The sequence below is a fragment of the Durio zibethinus genome, chromosome 19, assembly GCF_047325235.1.
Source record: "Durio zibethinus cultivar Kanyao isolate XHJ-2024 chromosome 19, ASM4732523v1, whole genome shotgun sequence".
Classification (NCBI taxonomy): domain Eukaryota; kingdom Viridiplantae; phylum Streptophyta; class Magnoliopsida; order Malvales; family Malvaceae; genus Durio; species Durio zibethinus.
The window spans coordinates 24,251,263-24,268,017 of NC_143180.1; the positions used below are offsets into that span (position 1 = coordinate 24,251,263).

The following is a 16,755-nucleotide window of genomic DNA, read 5'->3' on the forward strand; positions in this document are numbered from 1 at the left end:
AAACACCTTTATATTATATTATAATCTATAACAAATTTAGTTTTTTTATTATTATTATTATTACTATTTTTATCAGAAGTACCCATTTCATTTTGAATGGATTGTTATATATGGCAGCATTGATGGGATGGTTTGGTTTGTGAGACTCTTGAATGAACTCAAGTTATAGAATTGGTGGGACTGATTTCATTACCTTTGGTCGAAGGAAAGTATCTAAACCAAGCCTGCACCCCTAGTTGAGTGGTCACCCCACTTCAGCTGCGAAGTGTGATATGTGTCGTACTTTCAATCCAAAACTCTTTTAAGTAATAATAGACGTTTGGTTCACGAATTTTTAATTAAATTATTAATTAAATTTTATATTTATAAATATATTATTAAAGTTGATATTTAAAATTTATAAATTAAAAAAATTTTATGCTTGTAAAAAAAATTTTTAATAAAATAAATAATAAGATACGAAGGATTTAAAGGTATAGTGTCCCACAGAGCATTGAGGCCAAACCATTTAAGTCAACGAGCAATAACTTTTTAAATACTTGCTTTTTAATTATTATGTTTCCTCCTCCTCAAATACTCATATTTATACTTTTTTCATTTAGGTCATTTAGGTACACTTTCCATCTCTTTACTTATTAACTTATTACTATCACACTTTTATAATTTAATCTGTTGAAAATTTACAATTAACCACTAACATTATTATTTTTTACCCAAAAGGTCACTAACATTACTTAAGTTACGTAATCACTCCTTTCAAGATTAAAAAAAAAAAAAAAAAGAAATTAGGTCACTTGAATCTCCCCTTTCCTCTTTGAACTTTGCTAAGTTAATGTACCAAAAAGTTGCTTGGTTAAAGATTAGTATTTAATTACTATTAAAAAAGATTTTTAAATTTAATGCGATGTTTGTATCGAGCATATCATCAACATACATATGTTAAATTTTAAATTAACAAAAAGTATATATAATTATCAAATATTTATAAAAAAGCAAAGATCAATCTTTCAACAAGTAATTTAAATTAAACCAAAAATATAGAAAGAAAAGAAAAGAAAAAATAATTTATCACTAAAAGAGCTATCACTATGACACTAAGAAAGAAAGAAAAGAATACATAATTGATCACTAAAAGAGATATCAATATGACGCTAACTTTAAAAAATAAAAATAGAGTGCAAAAAATCATAACATTAATCGAATCAACTCGAATTAATATAATAAAAAGTTCAAATTTTAGTTAGATTTAAAATTTGTTGCTTAAAATTCAACTCGAGTTCGATTAAGTTTTAATTTTCAAACTTAAGTTTAACTTAAGATAAAAATAAAATTATTTGAATTTACTCGATTAGATTAATTTAATAAAATGAACTCAAGTTTCATGTTTGATTTCAAGTTCGATTATATGTTTAAACTCAAGTCTTGTGTTCGAATTGATATATATATATATATATACATATATACATATATATATAAGAATAAAATAATAATTTTTTAATTAAAATAATAAAAATATATTAAAATTTAAAAGTTTAATTAGATTTATGAACTATTTGAATAAGACATTAGAATATTCAAACTCAATTTACTCAATAAATTAAATTACTCAAATTCAAATTCGATTTGATAATAATCAAATTGAATTCAAATTTTATTTGCATCAAATCAAATAATTTACAAATATTAATTTATCATTTACATTACTACCCTTGACATTGAACGGTCAAAAATCAAATGCATGCGGCTATATAAAGCTAGCGCAGGCTTTTGTGTGAAGCTAGAAAGTAGCGTGAGCCAAGTTAAGCTTTCACTACATACCGATACAGCAAAGCTTACCACCTTTGGCTCGTACCCTGGAGCTATAGTCTTCTTCTCTTTCTTTCACCAATTCCTCTCACACTCCATCACTCTTCCAGAATATCTCTTATCAAATGGAAATCAAAGGTTACACACAAGATGGAACTGTCGATCTTCGTGGCCGCCCTGTCCTTGCCTCCAAGACTGGAAAATGGAAAGCTTGTGCTTTCCTTGTTGGTAACAAACTACTAACTTTTCCTTCTTTCTCTACTTGTTTGTTTTTTTTTTTTCCTCTCAATTCTTTTCTCAGAATATTAAAGATATTCATCCGACAACATGAAACTTTGATCACTGGAACTAAAACTGTACAATTTTGTATAGGCTCAATTAGTTTCTAACTTTTTTTATCATATATATTTTGATTAATTTTACTACTTAATTTTAACAGGATATGAAGCATTTGAAAGGATGGCTTTCTATGGAATAGCTTCAAACTTGGTGAACTACTTGACCACTCAACTTCATGAAGATACAGTTTCATCTGTCAGAAATGTGAATAACTGGTCAGGATCGGTTTGGCTTACACCAATTCTTGGAGCATACATAGCTGATACTTACCTTGGTCGATTCTGGACTTTCACTGTTTCATCTCTCATCTATGTCATGGTAAATCAGCAACAAATTCTCTCAACTAAGCTTTTTATTTATTTCTAATATCATCAGTCCTGATGATTAAAACTTACTCTGTCTGATCTGAAAGGCAGTCTTCCATTAACCTAATTCCAAAATGTATATTCCAAATGATGTGGTTTATATCCACTATCTTCAGCTGCCAAAGGGGTCACACCATTTGTTTGGACCATACATCTAGATACCAACCATTATAAGGCCAATTGGGTTCATTATTATTATTTTTTGGCTCTAGTGGGTCCAATGAATAGTAAGTTTTGATTTATTAGTTTAACTAACATTGATACTATATCTAATACTTTGTGCTCCCACAAAGCATATCTGATTTTCGTTACAACTACAGAAGAAGTTGGCGTCCTGTCATGTTTTGCACTTATATTGGGGAAGTATTTTGTTACAGTGTTTAAATTTGTGGAAAATGAGTTGCAACAGACTGAAAAAGACATGAATTTATTTGTATTCATTGATAAAAGCAGAAATTTGTTCAATATTCAATGGCCAATGGGAAAAAAAAAGTTTCTTGCTGTTGATAATAAGGGAGAATATTTTTGTTTGATACATGAGGCAACTTTTTCTTAAGTGCTTAATTTGACTTGCACATGCTCATTAATTAAACAATGACAGGAACATAATTTTCTAGCCTAATACTATAATTTTTTTTGTGAAGATGAGTTTGTTGCTCTTTACTTGATCTTTTTTTAATTTCTAGATATGTGTTGCATCTGAGCATTTGGCATAATTAATTGATGCATGATCACTTATTATTCAAATCCCCTTTCTGAAATCAAATTTTCTATATATGTGTTGATTAATATATCATGATGTAATATGAACAGGGAATGGTATTGCTCACAACAGCAGTTTCACTCAAATCTTTGAAGCCATCTTGCACAAATGGAGTCTGCAACAAGGCCTCTACTTTACAAATTGCATTTTTCTACTCATCTCTATATATCATAGCACTAGGAGCAGGGGGAACAAAACCTAACATATCAACCTTTGGAGCAGACCAGTTTGATGATTTTAACCCCCACGAGAAAGAGCTCAAAGTCTCATTCTTCAATTGGTGGATGTTCAGCTCTTTCTTGGGTGCCTTGTTTGCTACTCTTGGCCTTGTCTACATTCAAGAAAACTTGGGATGGGGACTAGGATATGGAATCCCAACAGTTGGTCTTCTCTTCTCTCTATTTGTATTTTATATTGGGACCCCAATTTACAGGCACAAAGTAAGGAAGACTGAAAGCCCTGCCGGGGACCTGATTGAAGTCCCCGTTACTGCCTTCAAGAATCGGAAACTTCAGCTCCCTAATAACCCATCTCAGCTTCATGAACATGAGCCACAGCATTACATCAACAGTGGAAAGAGGCAGGTCCATTACACTCCAATTTTCAGGTGAGTTTTCCCACTATAACATACAACTATAGTATCGAATTTTCACAGTTATAAGATAATATAAACGAAAGCTGAAAATGACTCATTTCCTTTAACCATTGTGGCACTGGCATTAACAGTCCGAGTCCGAGTCCGTACAATTTTTCCAATGTGCTTTAAATCCTTGGTTCTAGAAACTGGTGCAAGGGGGGCCTCCAAATCATGTGCATAATTAGGAAATCTCTAGTTGCAAAGGCAAAGGTGGGGAGTATGGTAAAATTTGATAGCCATTGGGTTAATAAATTGCTTCCATGTGAAACTGTTTTCAGTACTCCTTTAAGACACCTTTAATGATCAATGGTCATAATCTCTTGGGACCAAGGCCTAGTTGTGTCTGACGGATGGGGGACACATCACGGTGAATGGTGCGCCAACTGCTCCCACCACATGGATTTCTTATCAAATCAAAGACAAATGATTTGTGAAACGTGTGGTGGAATCCTGAATTGCATTGCAATAGGTTAATTTCAAGGTCAACATCTAATTTAGAATCTTGAAAAGCTAATGCCAATTAGTACTAATTAATTAATGGCATAGTGTTTATAATTATTTAATCATCTTAACTTAATAGTGTGTCATTGACATTTATGTTCACAGATTCTTGGACAAGGCTGCAATTAAAGATGGCACCTCAAGTAGGCCACCCTGCACGGTAACACAAGTGGAAGGAACCAAGCTTGTTCTAGGGATGCTTTTAATTTGGCTAGTGACCTTAATTCCTAGCACCATTTGGGCTCAAATAAACACATTGTTCGTGAAACAAGGTACCACCTTGGATAGAAGCTTAGGTTCCAGCTTTCAAATCCCGGCAGCTTCACTAGGGAGTTTTGTCACCCTCTCCATGCTCCTCTCTGTTCCAATGTACGATCGTTACTTCGTCCCATTCATGCGTAGAAAAACTGGAAATCCTAGGGGAATTACCCTCCTTCAAAGGCTTGGAATTGGATTTTGCATCCAAGTCATCGCTATAGCTATCGCGTATGCTGTGGAGGTACGGAGAATGCATGTCGTAAGAGTACATCAAATCGTAGGGCCTAAAGAAATTGTTCCCATGAACATATTCTGGTTGCTGCCTCAATATGTTTTGTTGGGGATAGCTGATGTGTTTAATGCTATTGGGCTACTAGAATTCTTCTATGATCAGTCACCGGAAGACATGCAAAGCCTAGGGACAACATTCTTCACCAGTGGAATTGGTGTTGGAAACTTCCTAAATAGTTTTTTAGTAACAATGGTGGATAAAATTACAGGTAGAGGTAACAACAAGAGTTGGATTGGAGACAACTTGAATGACTCTCATTTGGATTACTACTATGGATTCCTTTTGGTCATATCAACCCTTAACTTGGGGGTTTTTCTGTGGGCATCAAGCAAATATATCTACAAAAGGGAAACCAAGGAAGTGAACGAGGGTTGCATTGAAGTGGAGAGCAAAGCCTTGGAGATATCCCCACTAGGATTACAAGTGTGAAAAAAAAAAATTAAAAATTGTAAGTGGTAGAAAAAGTATTATGATCATGATATTCCCTTTGTAGAATATGTGCAGCAATTAATGTCTTCAATTTCTGTTTTAGTGAGGAAAGTGTAATTTCCAACTAATTAGAACTTAGGAGGACTTTTGCTTAAATAAATTCCCATAATTTTGGTTCCAAGGACCAAAGATTCAGTAAAACAATCATTTTAAAGAACATTCATGCTCACCATTCATATGTAACATACATATATATATATATATATATATATATATATCTGCATGTCCAATTCTAACAATGCAATTGTCTGGTCAGATTTAGTAACTAAAATTTCTTAAACAAGTTGCTAAAACAACATGGATGCATGGAGGCAGGGGAGGCCAAACATATATGAGTTCCTTGTACGCCTCCTACCAACCTTTTTTTTTGTGCCACAAAGTGCAGTTAGAGTGTTCATAAATCATAGAATTGGACGTATGATCAGAATGTCAAATTCATGCTGAATGTTTCAGAGGAACTGATGATCAAAAGGAATCTAAATGCAGGAATTTGCTGGCAAGCCAAAACATAATGCCAAAACAATATGGAAACAGAATTGAAGCATGAAAGGCAAAGATAATACTTTTCATATTTGATGATTCTCTCCAATATAATTCGATAAAACACGAGGTAACTGTTAAGGAATATATCTAGTTGCAAAATTGAGATCTTTGGGTTTGTAACGACTTTGAATGTATAAGATCTTGGGAAGGTAACCCATGCAGATGCTCTGGGAAAATTATTACTTCCAAGCAGCCTATCTCCATGCATTTCTCATCTCATTCTTATGGTTTTGAGAACTACAGTTCTTAGTCTGATCTGATTTTCTCCGTTTAGCTGAGAGTCGAGGTCTCAACTGCACATGATGTGAAGTGTTAACAAACCTCCAAAGAACTAAAACAAATACAAGACCACAGGGTTCGGAGAACTATCATGAATCCACAGAATGTTCTATGCAAGAACAAGAGTGATTTGATTCGAGGCTAAAGGCAAATCCAAACCACGTAGATAATCAATTATATAACAGCTCTTGAAGAAAATTGGTATAATAAAATCACTTTTTATCCCATCCTGAGTTTTGTTTTACCTGTCCGGTCACTAGAAACCTCGTTTCTCAGAAAACACCATAAATAAATAATAAAATACAGAGCCTTTGGATATCTCTGAACCTAATGCGGAGAATGCAATCCAACTTGTTGCAGGAATTTCTTTTTACTTTTCCATCTCTGTGAAAAAGACCAAATTTGGCATTTCATACAGTTTTTATCATTTGCAGTTCTTTTCATGTTAAAACACTTCTATTAGATTCTAAGGATAAATTCTATTAATGACAAAACACCTTCTTTCCTTTTTTATCAACAACTGATTATGCAGTTTCTTCAATTTATCAATCTAGAGGCATCTTTCTAAACTTTTCTATTTCATATTTCAGAGTGATTAAGTTGAAACTACATAATCTTCATTATATCTACAAACAGAAAATTTATAATATAACCAAGGATTTCAAAGGAGCACTTCTTGAGTGATTTTTCAATGGTTTGTCATTTAGAAACCCTAGAAATTGTTTAGCTTTGGTTCTTTTTTCTTAAGTGTTAACAATTCAACCTAAAACCAACTGGTAAGGTGAAAAAGCCCAAGTTGAATATTAGGCTATAACAAACTTCATACTTTAACTAATGTGGGATTAAAACACTAAAAATTAGCCCAGTTCAACAAAAACCAGAAAGAATATGGCCCTTTGAACCAGTTAGCCTAGCTTTTGAGGTTCCATAGCCCCCTTAGAGCATCTAATAATTCCCGATCCCGCACACCTAGTAGTTTAGGATGTATAAATGCCATGCGGTATACTAAATAACTCTTGTTTAAAACAAATTTGCTTCCCTGAGAAATGTGTAAGTGTTCAATGTAGAATTAAGTTAATTTCACACAGAAGATCACGATGCCCCAAACCTAGGATCTCTACCCCAACCCCATTCCAATCTTACCACTTGAGCTAAGCCCAAGTTGCAAACATGGCTCAAGGCTTCTTTAACCCTCCTTCCATGTATGATTTGATATGCAAAGATGGACTACAACAAATTGCAACCACTAATTAGTGAAGATAAATAAATGAGCAAATTGGTACATACCTTCTCAATAAACTTGAGCTGCTTCAAAACTTGATCTGTTTCTAGCTCCTGATGGAATAAATAAAGCAATTCGATTAGAGTAAAATTACTGTCATACAACACAATTATGACAGACTAAAATTGAATTTTACATTTTAAAAGAAATTCAATTTTTTTCTCTTGGGCTTGTAGCCTTTTATTACTTACTAAAACTGCAGATATCTTCTATAATGACATAAAATAAATTAAAATAGGACTAGCATTTCTATAATACAAGAGCAGGGACAATGGAAAGTAAATCCTGTAGTTGCAGTGCCTTGACCAGGGATACTAGCAGGGAGATAAGAAGGGAGGACAGAAGTGGCTGCGGACAATATGCTATAAAACCTTACATTGGGGACAACTTGTTCATCAGGTAAAACTACCACCTATATGACACAGCAGGTTCTGTTTTGGACAGATTAATGGACAATAACCAAGACTTTTTCTGCTTCTAAAGACGCCATGGCTTTGTTAAGTTTGAGTCTTAAATTGGCATCTATGTAATAAAATAGGTACTTGCATTAAATTAGCTACAAATTGATGACACATCAAACATGATCCACCTTTAATTTTAAGCTTCCAAATGAAACATATTGACATGAATCCCAGACTAATTTTTCAGTTTGGAAAGAATCAGTTAAAATTCTAAAAATTATTACTGCTCCATGAAGAAGTTCACATTGATAGAAAATCCAAATTCTAAGTTGATCAATTCCAAAACCCAATTCAGGTACCAAATCCTGAAGCTTGCATTCCAAAAATCAATGGCATAGAATAGAATAAAGTTACCAAAAAGGGTTATCACCTGAGGTACAGAACAATCAGCATGGGATGGATCCCATTGTACAGAGCAGAAGCATTCCCAGTCATCAGTTTGGACTTCAAAAACAGGAGCCCTACAAAAGCAAGACCTTAAAAATTAAGCATCTTGAATCAGCAATATTCAAAAACCAAAAGTACACCAAGAGTGAGGCTTAAACTTATGTGCATGTTAAGTTACTAGCAACAGAATATTAAAGCTCAATAGCTCATCTAAGTAATGATTAGTACTTAGTCTGAACTGAATTCCTCCAGCTCTTGAAAACAATATAATCATATTTATCCTCAATTATCATTATCTACAACATCTTAGGTGTATATCTTTGACCAATTTGTAGCTGATAAGAAATCTATGTTAAACTTCCATCTCAATTTTTTTATTTTTAACATGAGAAACAGTATTATCTGCTAACCATTAAGCATAAGATAATGAAAAGGAGGATGGCATGTGACATGTATCCTGCTTTGAATTCTATTTGAGTTTATTCTCTGTAAGTTGACAATTTTTTTTCTTTTGGTACTAGAGGATCATCTATATCAATATCATAATATAACATGTTTACCTGAGGATATGATTCCCTGAGTTCAACATTTAAGCTTTTAGACAAAAAGAATTGATATCATTTCAAGTTTCAAGAATAACTCATCTATAAGTCAATTAGCATTCACAAGTAAATTGATTAATATTCGCTAAACAAAAATGCCAAGAATCTTAGCAAATACCAACTTGTGCTAACATAAACAGAAAGCAAGAAAGTTGAATATTGAACAAGAAGACTATACCTGCGCCACTTTCCACAAATGGTTCCATTACTGCCTCCTACACCTTCTATGAACTCTCTACATTGAAGCCAGTTCCCTATTGAACTTAATTTAGATGACTTGTTGCAATTCAATTCCTATGAGAAAGGTGTCAATTCTTGTCAAACCAAATCGTTACTTATCTGCAAAATGAAAATGCTAACCAACACAAAAATTTGAAGCCTTACATGGAAATTAGTAAATTCTGAAGGATCCAATTCTAGTGGTTCACCAATGGTATCAACATCACTGCATCATATAACGAGAAACTATTTATGAACAACAAGATTTGTGGATCAAGAAGGCATATAATAGCACATAACTTTTTCCATCTATTAACTTTTCTAATGTGAAACAATGTAAATTCAAAGTAATTTATGTCAGAGGAGAAAGAAATTTGTAACCAAATAAGAAAGAAAGCTAACAGCATAGAGAAACAAAATGAACAGTTAACTATACATCGTCACTAACCAGTCAATCACTTGAGTAACCCAGTAACTACATTTTACTTTGTACAGGCAACCAATTGATGAATTGAAATATGCATTGTAGAAAATGGGAAAAGCGGAAAGTGGGGGAAAAGTTACATTAATTAATCTAGCATTCACAAGTGTACCACCCCACCCCACCCCAAACCTTGATTTGGTGCTTTAAGCTATCCAACCAAGAATTTCTCATACAACAAATTAGAGTTTAATCAAACAAACTAATTTTGAGACACCATAAAAGAAAGTATAAAGATTAATCATAAAAAAGGCAAAGAACACGACAAGACCCAGCAATAATATTTGTTGTTTCACCCAAGATTTTGTTCCAAAATTAATTCTTGCCCAGAAAATGGAAGTGCTTATGATTTGGCACAGAAAGGTAACTGGATTTCTCAATTAAGACAATATGAGAGTACCGCAATGTTATTTAAACAATGATAAAAGCTTTAATTCAGTTTAAGGCATTCAACTTAAACCAAGTGGAATTTGGAAGTATAGCCAGTATATAAGACTAGAATGAGTTTCAAACCAAACTAATGCTGGATGTAACACCATATTGATGAAATTTCTATTCACCAACTAATTATGAAGTTATGCAGGGTTCCAAAACAAATTGATAGCAAAAGCAGACCCTCTCCAATCAGAATATACTTTAAATTCACTAAAAGCCCTTCAGAAAGGCCAAGCATTCCAATGTGCTCAGCCTTGGCAAGAACTTATAAAACATTTCAACTGGTGAAGGGAAATGAGAAAATTATTCCACCTATATATTAAAGGAATACCATAACAGCTCCTAGCTAAATTCCATAAATTGGAATTCTAAATTCTGATTGATTTTCTTTAGTGAAGAAAGAGGCTTAGACAAGATTACAGCAACATAATAGTAACTTTTCTATGACAAAAGGTGGTAATCCTTTTAGTAATGTTTCAAAAACATCTTTGCAACCATTTTGCAATTTGACAGACAGCATGACATGACATCAAAGAACGGCTTGGAAAGCCTATCACTGTAATAGAAAGCAAGATAAATACCCTATTAGTTGGCACAGGGTTTCTTCAAGGCCATCAAAATTACCCTGCTACCAAAGTCAAACCTCTTCATTTTTCCCCATACAATTTATGTAACCTCCCTCTATTTCATGTCCTTTGTCTAGGTCAAGAAACAATCTATCCTTTGGGTCTTCCAAACAAAAAGATAATTGTTTATAATCAAAATAACCTATTAGTATGCTCTCCTTTAAGCTTCTCATATATCAAAGCATCAAACAACAAATTTGATAGCCTTCCTTCAGACAGACTTCCATCTGTCAGAAAGAGAAGCCTAGTTAAAATAATTAGGGAACATAACATGATTGAAACCTCAAATACAAAGGAGCATCATTCATATCTATGTTTTGCTATGAACACAATTAGAAAGCCTCTAAACTTATGCATTCCATATAGACAATTAATTTAAAAATAAGTAGTTCATGGAACATACTTATCAATTGGGCCAGACCAGTCAGGAACTTCTGCTTGAAAACCCTTGCCAATTCGAAGGCTAGTTCTATAAGGCTCAGCCTCTCTCAACATTAATTCTATTGGACTGGGTTCCACTTTAGATGATACATCTCGGCATCTGCCAATTCCACCAGTGATACTTGAAGAGTTTCTTGCAGTTGTCTCCTTGAGCATTATTCGCTTCTTTTTCATACACGAAACACAATACCACTCATCAACTGGTAGTTTCTTTATCCTGGGATTGCAGCAACGTATATGAAATGCTTCTTCACAATTATCACAAATTAGTAACTTTTGTGCAGTTTCCAAACGACCACAAATTTTGCATACCCTAGAACAACTACTAGCAACACTAGTCCCAATTTCCTCATTAACATGAGACCAAGAACATCCAACTTCTTCAACATTCCCCGGGTTCTGAAGTATAGGGAGGCACAAATCTTTTTCAGATAGATCTTCCCTCACAACTTCAGCAGCTATTACACTAGAGGAGGAGAACTCACCATTTTCTTCCATCTCACCTTTCATAGAAGCTAATGCAAGTTCCATATTTGACTTCGATGATGAGCAACTATCATTTATACTGTCAACATCTATGATTTTTGGCATAACAGTTTTATGTGCATTATCAGAACTGTGGTCGTCCACACCAGAGCATCCATTAGCAAATGCATACTTTAAAATATGTGGCTCTCTACTGCATCCAAGATGCGTCACAGGATCTTGAATAGCTACATTTTCATGTTCAACTTGAGAAACCCCATCTCGCTCCACGACCGCTGCTGAAAGTGCATCAGAACTGACAACAGAAAGACAATCCCCACTTCTCTTTGAACTGAAAGGGGCCTCCGCACAAAAGTTGGCAACAGCAGAGCTAGCACTTCTGCTGCTGCCCCTCCGTTTCTTCCTCCTATTGTAAACAAAAGTAGGCACAGGACTTTCAGACATAACACTCACAGACGACCGTTGAGAACCAGTTCTTGGTAAAGGAAGGCAGGATCGCTCAGCCTCATTACATCCACTCTGAGATGGGTCATCACATTTAGGAGACATCAGCCAAGTTTCATTACCAAGCATCCAATCACATAAAGAATCTTGTTTCCCATGTTCATATACATAAAATAAGCCGGCTTCAATTGAACTAGAAATTGAAGTCTCTATCAGCATTTCCCCTGATATAATTCAACAAAAAAAAAAAAAAAATTGGGTTTTTTCTCTAGCATTCCCAAATTACTTCCACTGATCAAAAAACTCTTTCTTGTTCCAATTCCAAACTTGGGTTTCAGGGCATCAACCTTCCTGGTCATCAAATATTGTTCTATTCAATTTCCAACAATATTTTTCAACAAACTACTTAATGTACAAAATATACACAACTGGCAGAAATATATATATATATATATATCATGAGAATTTAACATACAATTTTGGAAGAAAAACAAATAAATCATAAAAGTTACCTTTTTTACTTCTCCAGCTTTGATCATCTTTTTCTTCCAAAGAATTAAAAAAAGATATGTTGTGTTTTGCACTTTTTACCAAGAAAAGAGTGAAGAAAATTCAAGGGTTCAAACCTGGAATAATGTTGCAAATCGAAGCATTGAGGCAGAAGAGGCCAGACGAGCAAGGGCTTATGGTGTTCTGGGTGCGCGGGGTGCCTTGTTGAACCGGTGGTCAGCGGACGGTGTGCTCAAGGGCGGGTTTTTGTACACAGTCCACGAACTGTTTTGGGCCTTCAATTTTGAATTTTGTACTTACTTTTTGTGTTTTTTTTTTTTTTGGGTCAATTTTTTTAGGCTCGTATTAAGTCTTCCTGATTTTTTGTATGGTTGAATAAAAATGCCCTTGAAATTTTAATTTAATATTAATTTTTTAAAAATCTGTTTTCTATTAAAAAACTATTTTATTGATAAATAATATCATAATAAAAATTAAAAAATATTTTAAGGTATAATATTTTATAAAATATAAAAAAATCAATTTTTCTTTAATTATTTTTACTTTTTCCTTTTTAAAAAAATATATTTGAAAAAAGGAAAAAAAGATATTTAATATTTTTTAAAAATATATTTTTGGATAGAAAATAATATTTTTTTATGATTTATGAGTAAAATAATATTTTAATCAAAAATAAATTTTTTTATTTTTAAAATATTGATTTTTTTTAAAAAGAATATGAATTTTTAATTTACTTTTAATTTTTAAAAATCTTTTTTTAGTAAAATAAAAAATATAACTAATAAATTATATTATAACAAATATATAAAATTATAATTTTTTTATAAAATATATATAATATATAAAATTTTGAAATGATTTCATATTTTATTTTGAAAGAATTCTATTTTGATAATATTTTTACTACATGATCAGTTAATATCATCATAGTACCTAATTGGCATTTGCCATTAATTGAGAGGTTTCATAAACAATAAGAAAAAAAATTAAGACAAATTTAAACAATTGAGAATCGAATTAAAAAAATTTTTAATTAAAAATTAAAATAAAATTTAAATCAAAATTTAAGGATTATGAGCACTATTAACCTATTTAGCAAGAAAATGGTTATTGGGCTTTGCCCAATACATCACTTTCTTGGATTGATTCAAACAAATATATTTGCATTGGATATAATAAATTCATAAAAATTTAGTTTCTCATGATCTTTCAACATATTCGAACTCAGACAACAAAAAAAAGAACATACTCTTTTTATCATTTAAACCAACATCAATCAATTTTTAATTTTCTTTTTTACAAGGTAAATTTCATTCAAGTTTTTGAATTTTAAGTATAATTTAACTCAAGTCTATTAGTTTGAAAAATGGATAACCTATCCCAAATTTTTTAATTTTACAAGATAATTAATCATTTAAAGACTATTTTACTCTTAAAAAATAAATATATTCAAATGCTTGCATAAGGAAATATTTTATAACAATATTTTTATTTTTTCTCAAAATATATCAAATCTATTAATAATAAAAAATTTAGCTACAACATATAAAAACAAAACTTTATAATTATAAGTATGCTAATATATAAATATATGTATAATAAAACAAATATATTAAGCATGTAATATTATTTTGGCATGTAACAAATTAAAAAAATGAAGGATATAATATGAAAAAAGTTTATTGAAAAAAAATATATATCACAATTGAATATTTATCAATTTGATTTTAATTATTACAATACTCGTATTTATCTTAAGCTTAAATCTATCTATTTATAAAAATATAGTGATGAAAAATTTATTTATTTTAAATTAAAAATAATTTATAATTAGTAAATCCAAGTTAAAAAGTTGTAACGTTTAAATACAAGTAATTTTTGTTCCTATGTATTTGATAGATATATAAAATAAAGAATAATATCTAAACACAATAAATTTTGAGAGGTAATTTTGTAATTATTTAACAAAATTGGGGGTGAATTATTCATTTTAGGATTGTATTGAATTATACTCAAAATTAAAAAATTTAGATGAAATTTATCATTTTTTTAAAATAATAAAGGATATAAATGTCATTTAGGGTTACAGTAGTTTAGTTCACGTAAATCGTTTATTTTATAAAAAAATTTCATATTTTTCTTTAAATAAATTTGTTTTCAAAATAAATCATCTTAAAATTCATGAATATCTAATATATATAAGTAATTGGGTTAAAAGGATATATCAAGGATAATTTTCATGGATTTTATCATTTATTTTCCACTGGATTTTCATGTAAGATCAATATTTTTCCAGCATAGAATAGGAGGAAAAGACTGAAAATATATGCAGTTCAGACAAAAAAATTTAAAGCAAGATTAGTTTTGCTATTGCATGAGCTAGAGTGTTTGAATTGAATTAATTGAATTATATTAATTTATTTTTATTAATTGAATCAAAATTTTTTATTTTAAAAATTAATTGATCAAAATTAATTTGATCGATTCGATTAAATTTTTTTAATTAACTAAATAACAAAATACTTTAAGTTAAATTATATTTTAATTTTTTTAAAATAAATTAAACATAATCATCCAAACAAAATATTCAAATATCAAAATATTAAATTAAAAATTTTAATAACTTAAAATAAAATGAGTAATTTCATAACTTTTTAATATTTTATATATATATATGTTTTATTATATTTTAGTTAAAATTTTGGTTAGTTCTATTAATTCGATTTTCAAAATGAATTAATCGAAAATCAAAATTTTTCTAAAATTATTTTTGATAATTAATTAAAATCAATTCTATAATTAATTAATTAATTAAATTAAATTGATTTGATCGACTAATTCTATTAAAACTAAAATTTGAATACCCCTAACACAAGCTAGATCTCCATACCCTACCTTAGTGTTGGACTTAGCAACCGTTTGTTACTTCTTGGAATGCCAGGAAATCAACTTTTTACCAAGAAAAAACTTAGTAACCCATTAAGTGGAGGTGGTTGAAGTTATAAGGCTCTAATAATTTTTTTTTTTTTAAATTACAAGTGCAAAAGAAAGTTATAATTATAATTAAATATTAATTTATATAAAAAAATTATTGAATAATCAAATAAGTAAAATAACCAATAAATTAAAATATAATTAAATAAATTTAACATAAAATTGAATTATACTTTCATATGGTGAGACTTAAACAAATGAAAGTCTCATTGGCTTGCTAGATATGAATATAGACAAAATGTAAAAATGAAAATACTCTCACTTATATAAACAAAGATAGGAATGTTTTTCTTTGAATTTCTCATTATAGTATTCGACAAATTCCAAATACAACCCAACAAAAACTACATAAACTCCAATTTTAGATTTTCTTGCTCACTTGAAATCAAACCTTTGATACATTATTCACATAAAATCCAATCTTTAATTTAAATTTATAAACACTAAATTTTATCTAGATTAATTTTTAAAATTGAGTCAAAACAACTTGCTAAACGATTTTCACTAGTTTTAGACAAGTTCGAACATCTCAATTGCCAATAAAATCTATTGGGTTTACTAGATTGTCAAATGGATCGAATTATAATTAAATCTAATTGTTAAAAATTCAAATTTAGGCTTAAAATTCTATTATCCGAGAAATTTGAGCTTGAGAGCTCGATAAAAGATTTTTAGCCCAAAAATGTTTTATCATTCATCAATTTTAATTTTAATTTTTATTTCATTTGGTTCTAATAAAAAAAAAAAACAAAAAACTTTGTATTTTCTGTTGAATTTTTTTTAATTGCACATTTTATTAAAAATGTAATCAATTAAATTTAAATTGATACAATCTTAAATTCAAATTTGATTTGAAATTTAAAATTTAAAATTTGATTTAAACTCAAATTTTATTTTTTTAATTTAAACTCAATTCGAAATAAAATTTAAACCACTCAAATTTATTCGATTAAATTTAATTAACATAAAAAAATAAATTTAATTTTATATTTAATAAAAATTTAATTATTTATAATTAAATTTAAGTTTAAAATATTTTATTAATTAAAATAATAAAAATATTTAAATATAAAAATTTGATTAAAATCATAAATTATTTTAAGTGAGATAAAAAT

The 16,755-nt window shown here is 30.3% G+C and overlaps 2 protein-coding genes across 9 annotated transcripts; one reads left to right on the forward strand and one right to left on the reverse strand.

Moving 5' to 3' along the window:
* The first annotated feature begins 1,786 nt into the window (after positions 1 to 1,786).
* On the forward strand, positions 1,787 to 5,605 carry LOC111310016 (protein NRT1/ PTR FAMILY 5.1-like). The gene is made up of 4 exons (XM_022909098.2): positions 1,787 to 2,034; positions 2,246 to 2,463; positions 3,324 to 3,880; positions 4,517 to 5,605. Exons 1-4 carry the CDS (start codon positions 1,932 to 1,934, stop codon positions 5,388 to 5,390), a joined length of 1,752 nt encoding a protein of 583 aa, XP_022764833.2. The 5' UTR covers positions 1,787 to 1,931; the 3' UTR covers positions 5,391 to 5,605.
* LOC111310017 (uncharacterized) lies at positions 4,195 to 12,991 on the reverse strand. 8 transcript variants are annotated; one of them, XM_089748915.1, is made up of 7 exons: positions 12,763 to 12,907; positions 11,169 to 12,487; positions 9,389 to 9,449; positions 9,183 to 9,298; positions 8,386 to 8,476; positions 7,560 to 7,607; positions 4,195 to 4,360 (listed from the first exon to the last, which is right to left on the reverse strand). In XM_089748915.1, exons 2-7 carry the CDS (start codon positions 12,353 to 12,355, stop codon positions 4,319 to 4,321), a joined length of 1,545 nt encoding a protein of 514 aa, XP_089605041.1. In that variant the 5' UTR covers positions 12,356 to 12,487; positions 12,763 to 12,907; the 3' UTR covers positions 4,195 to 4,318. The 8 variants fall into 8 exon arrangements, with proteins under 8 accessions (XP_089605041.1, XP_022764838.2, XP_022764841.2 ...); XM_022909103.2 differs by lacking the exon at positions 4,195 to 4,360 and adding an exon at positions 5,987 to 6,286 and having other exon boundaries at positions 11,169 to 12,483; positions 12,763 to 12,991; XM_022909106.2 differs by lacking the exon at positions 4,195 to 4,360 and adding an exon at positions 5,987 to 6,286 and having other exon boundaries at positions 11,169 to 12,211; positions 12,763 to 12,913.
* Between the last annotated feature and the right edge of the window lie 3,764 nt (positions 12,992 to 16,755).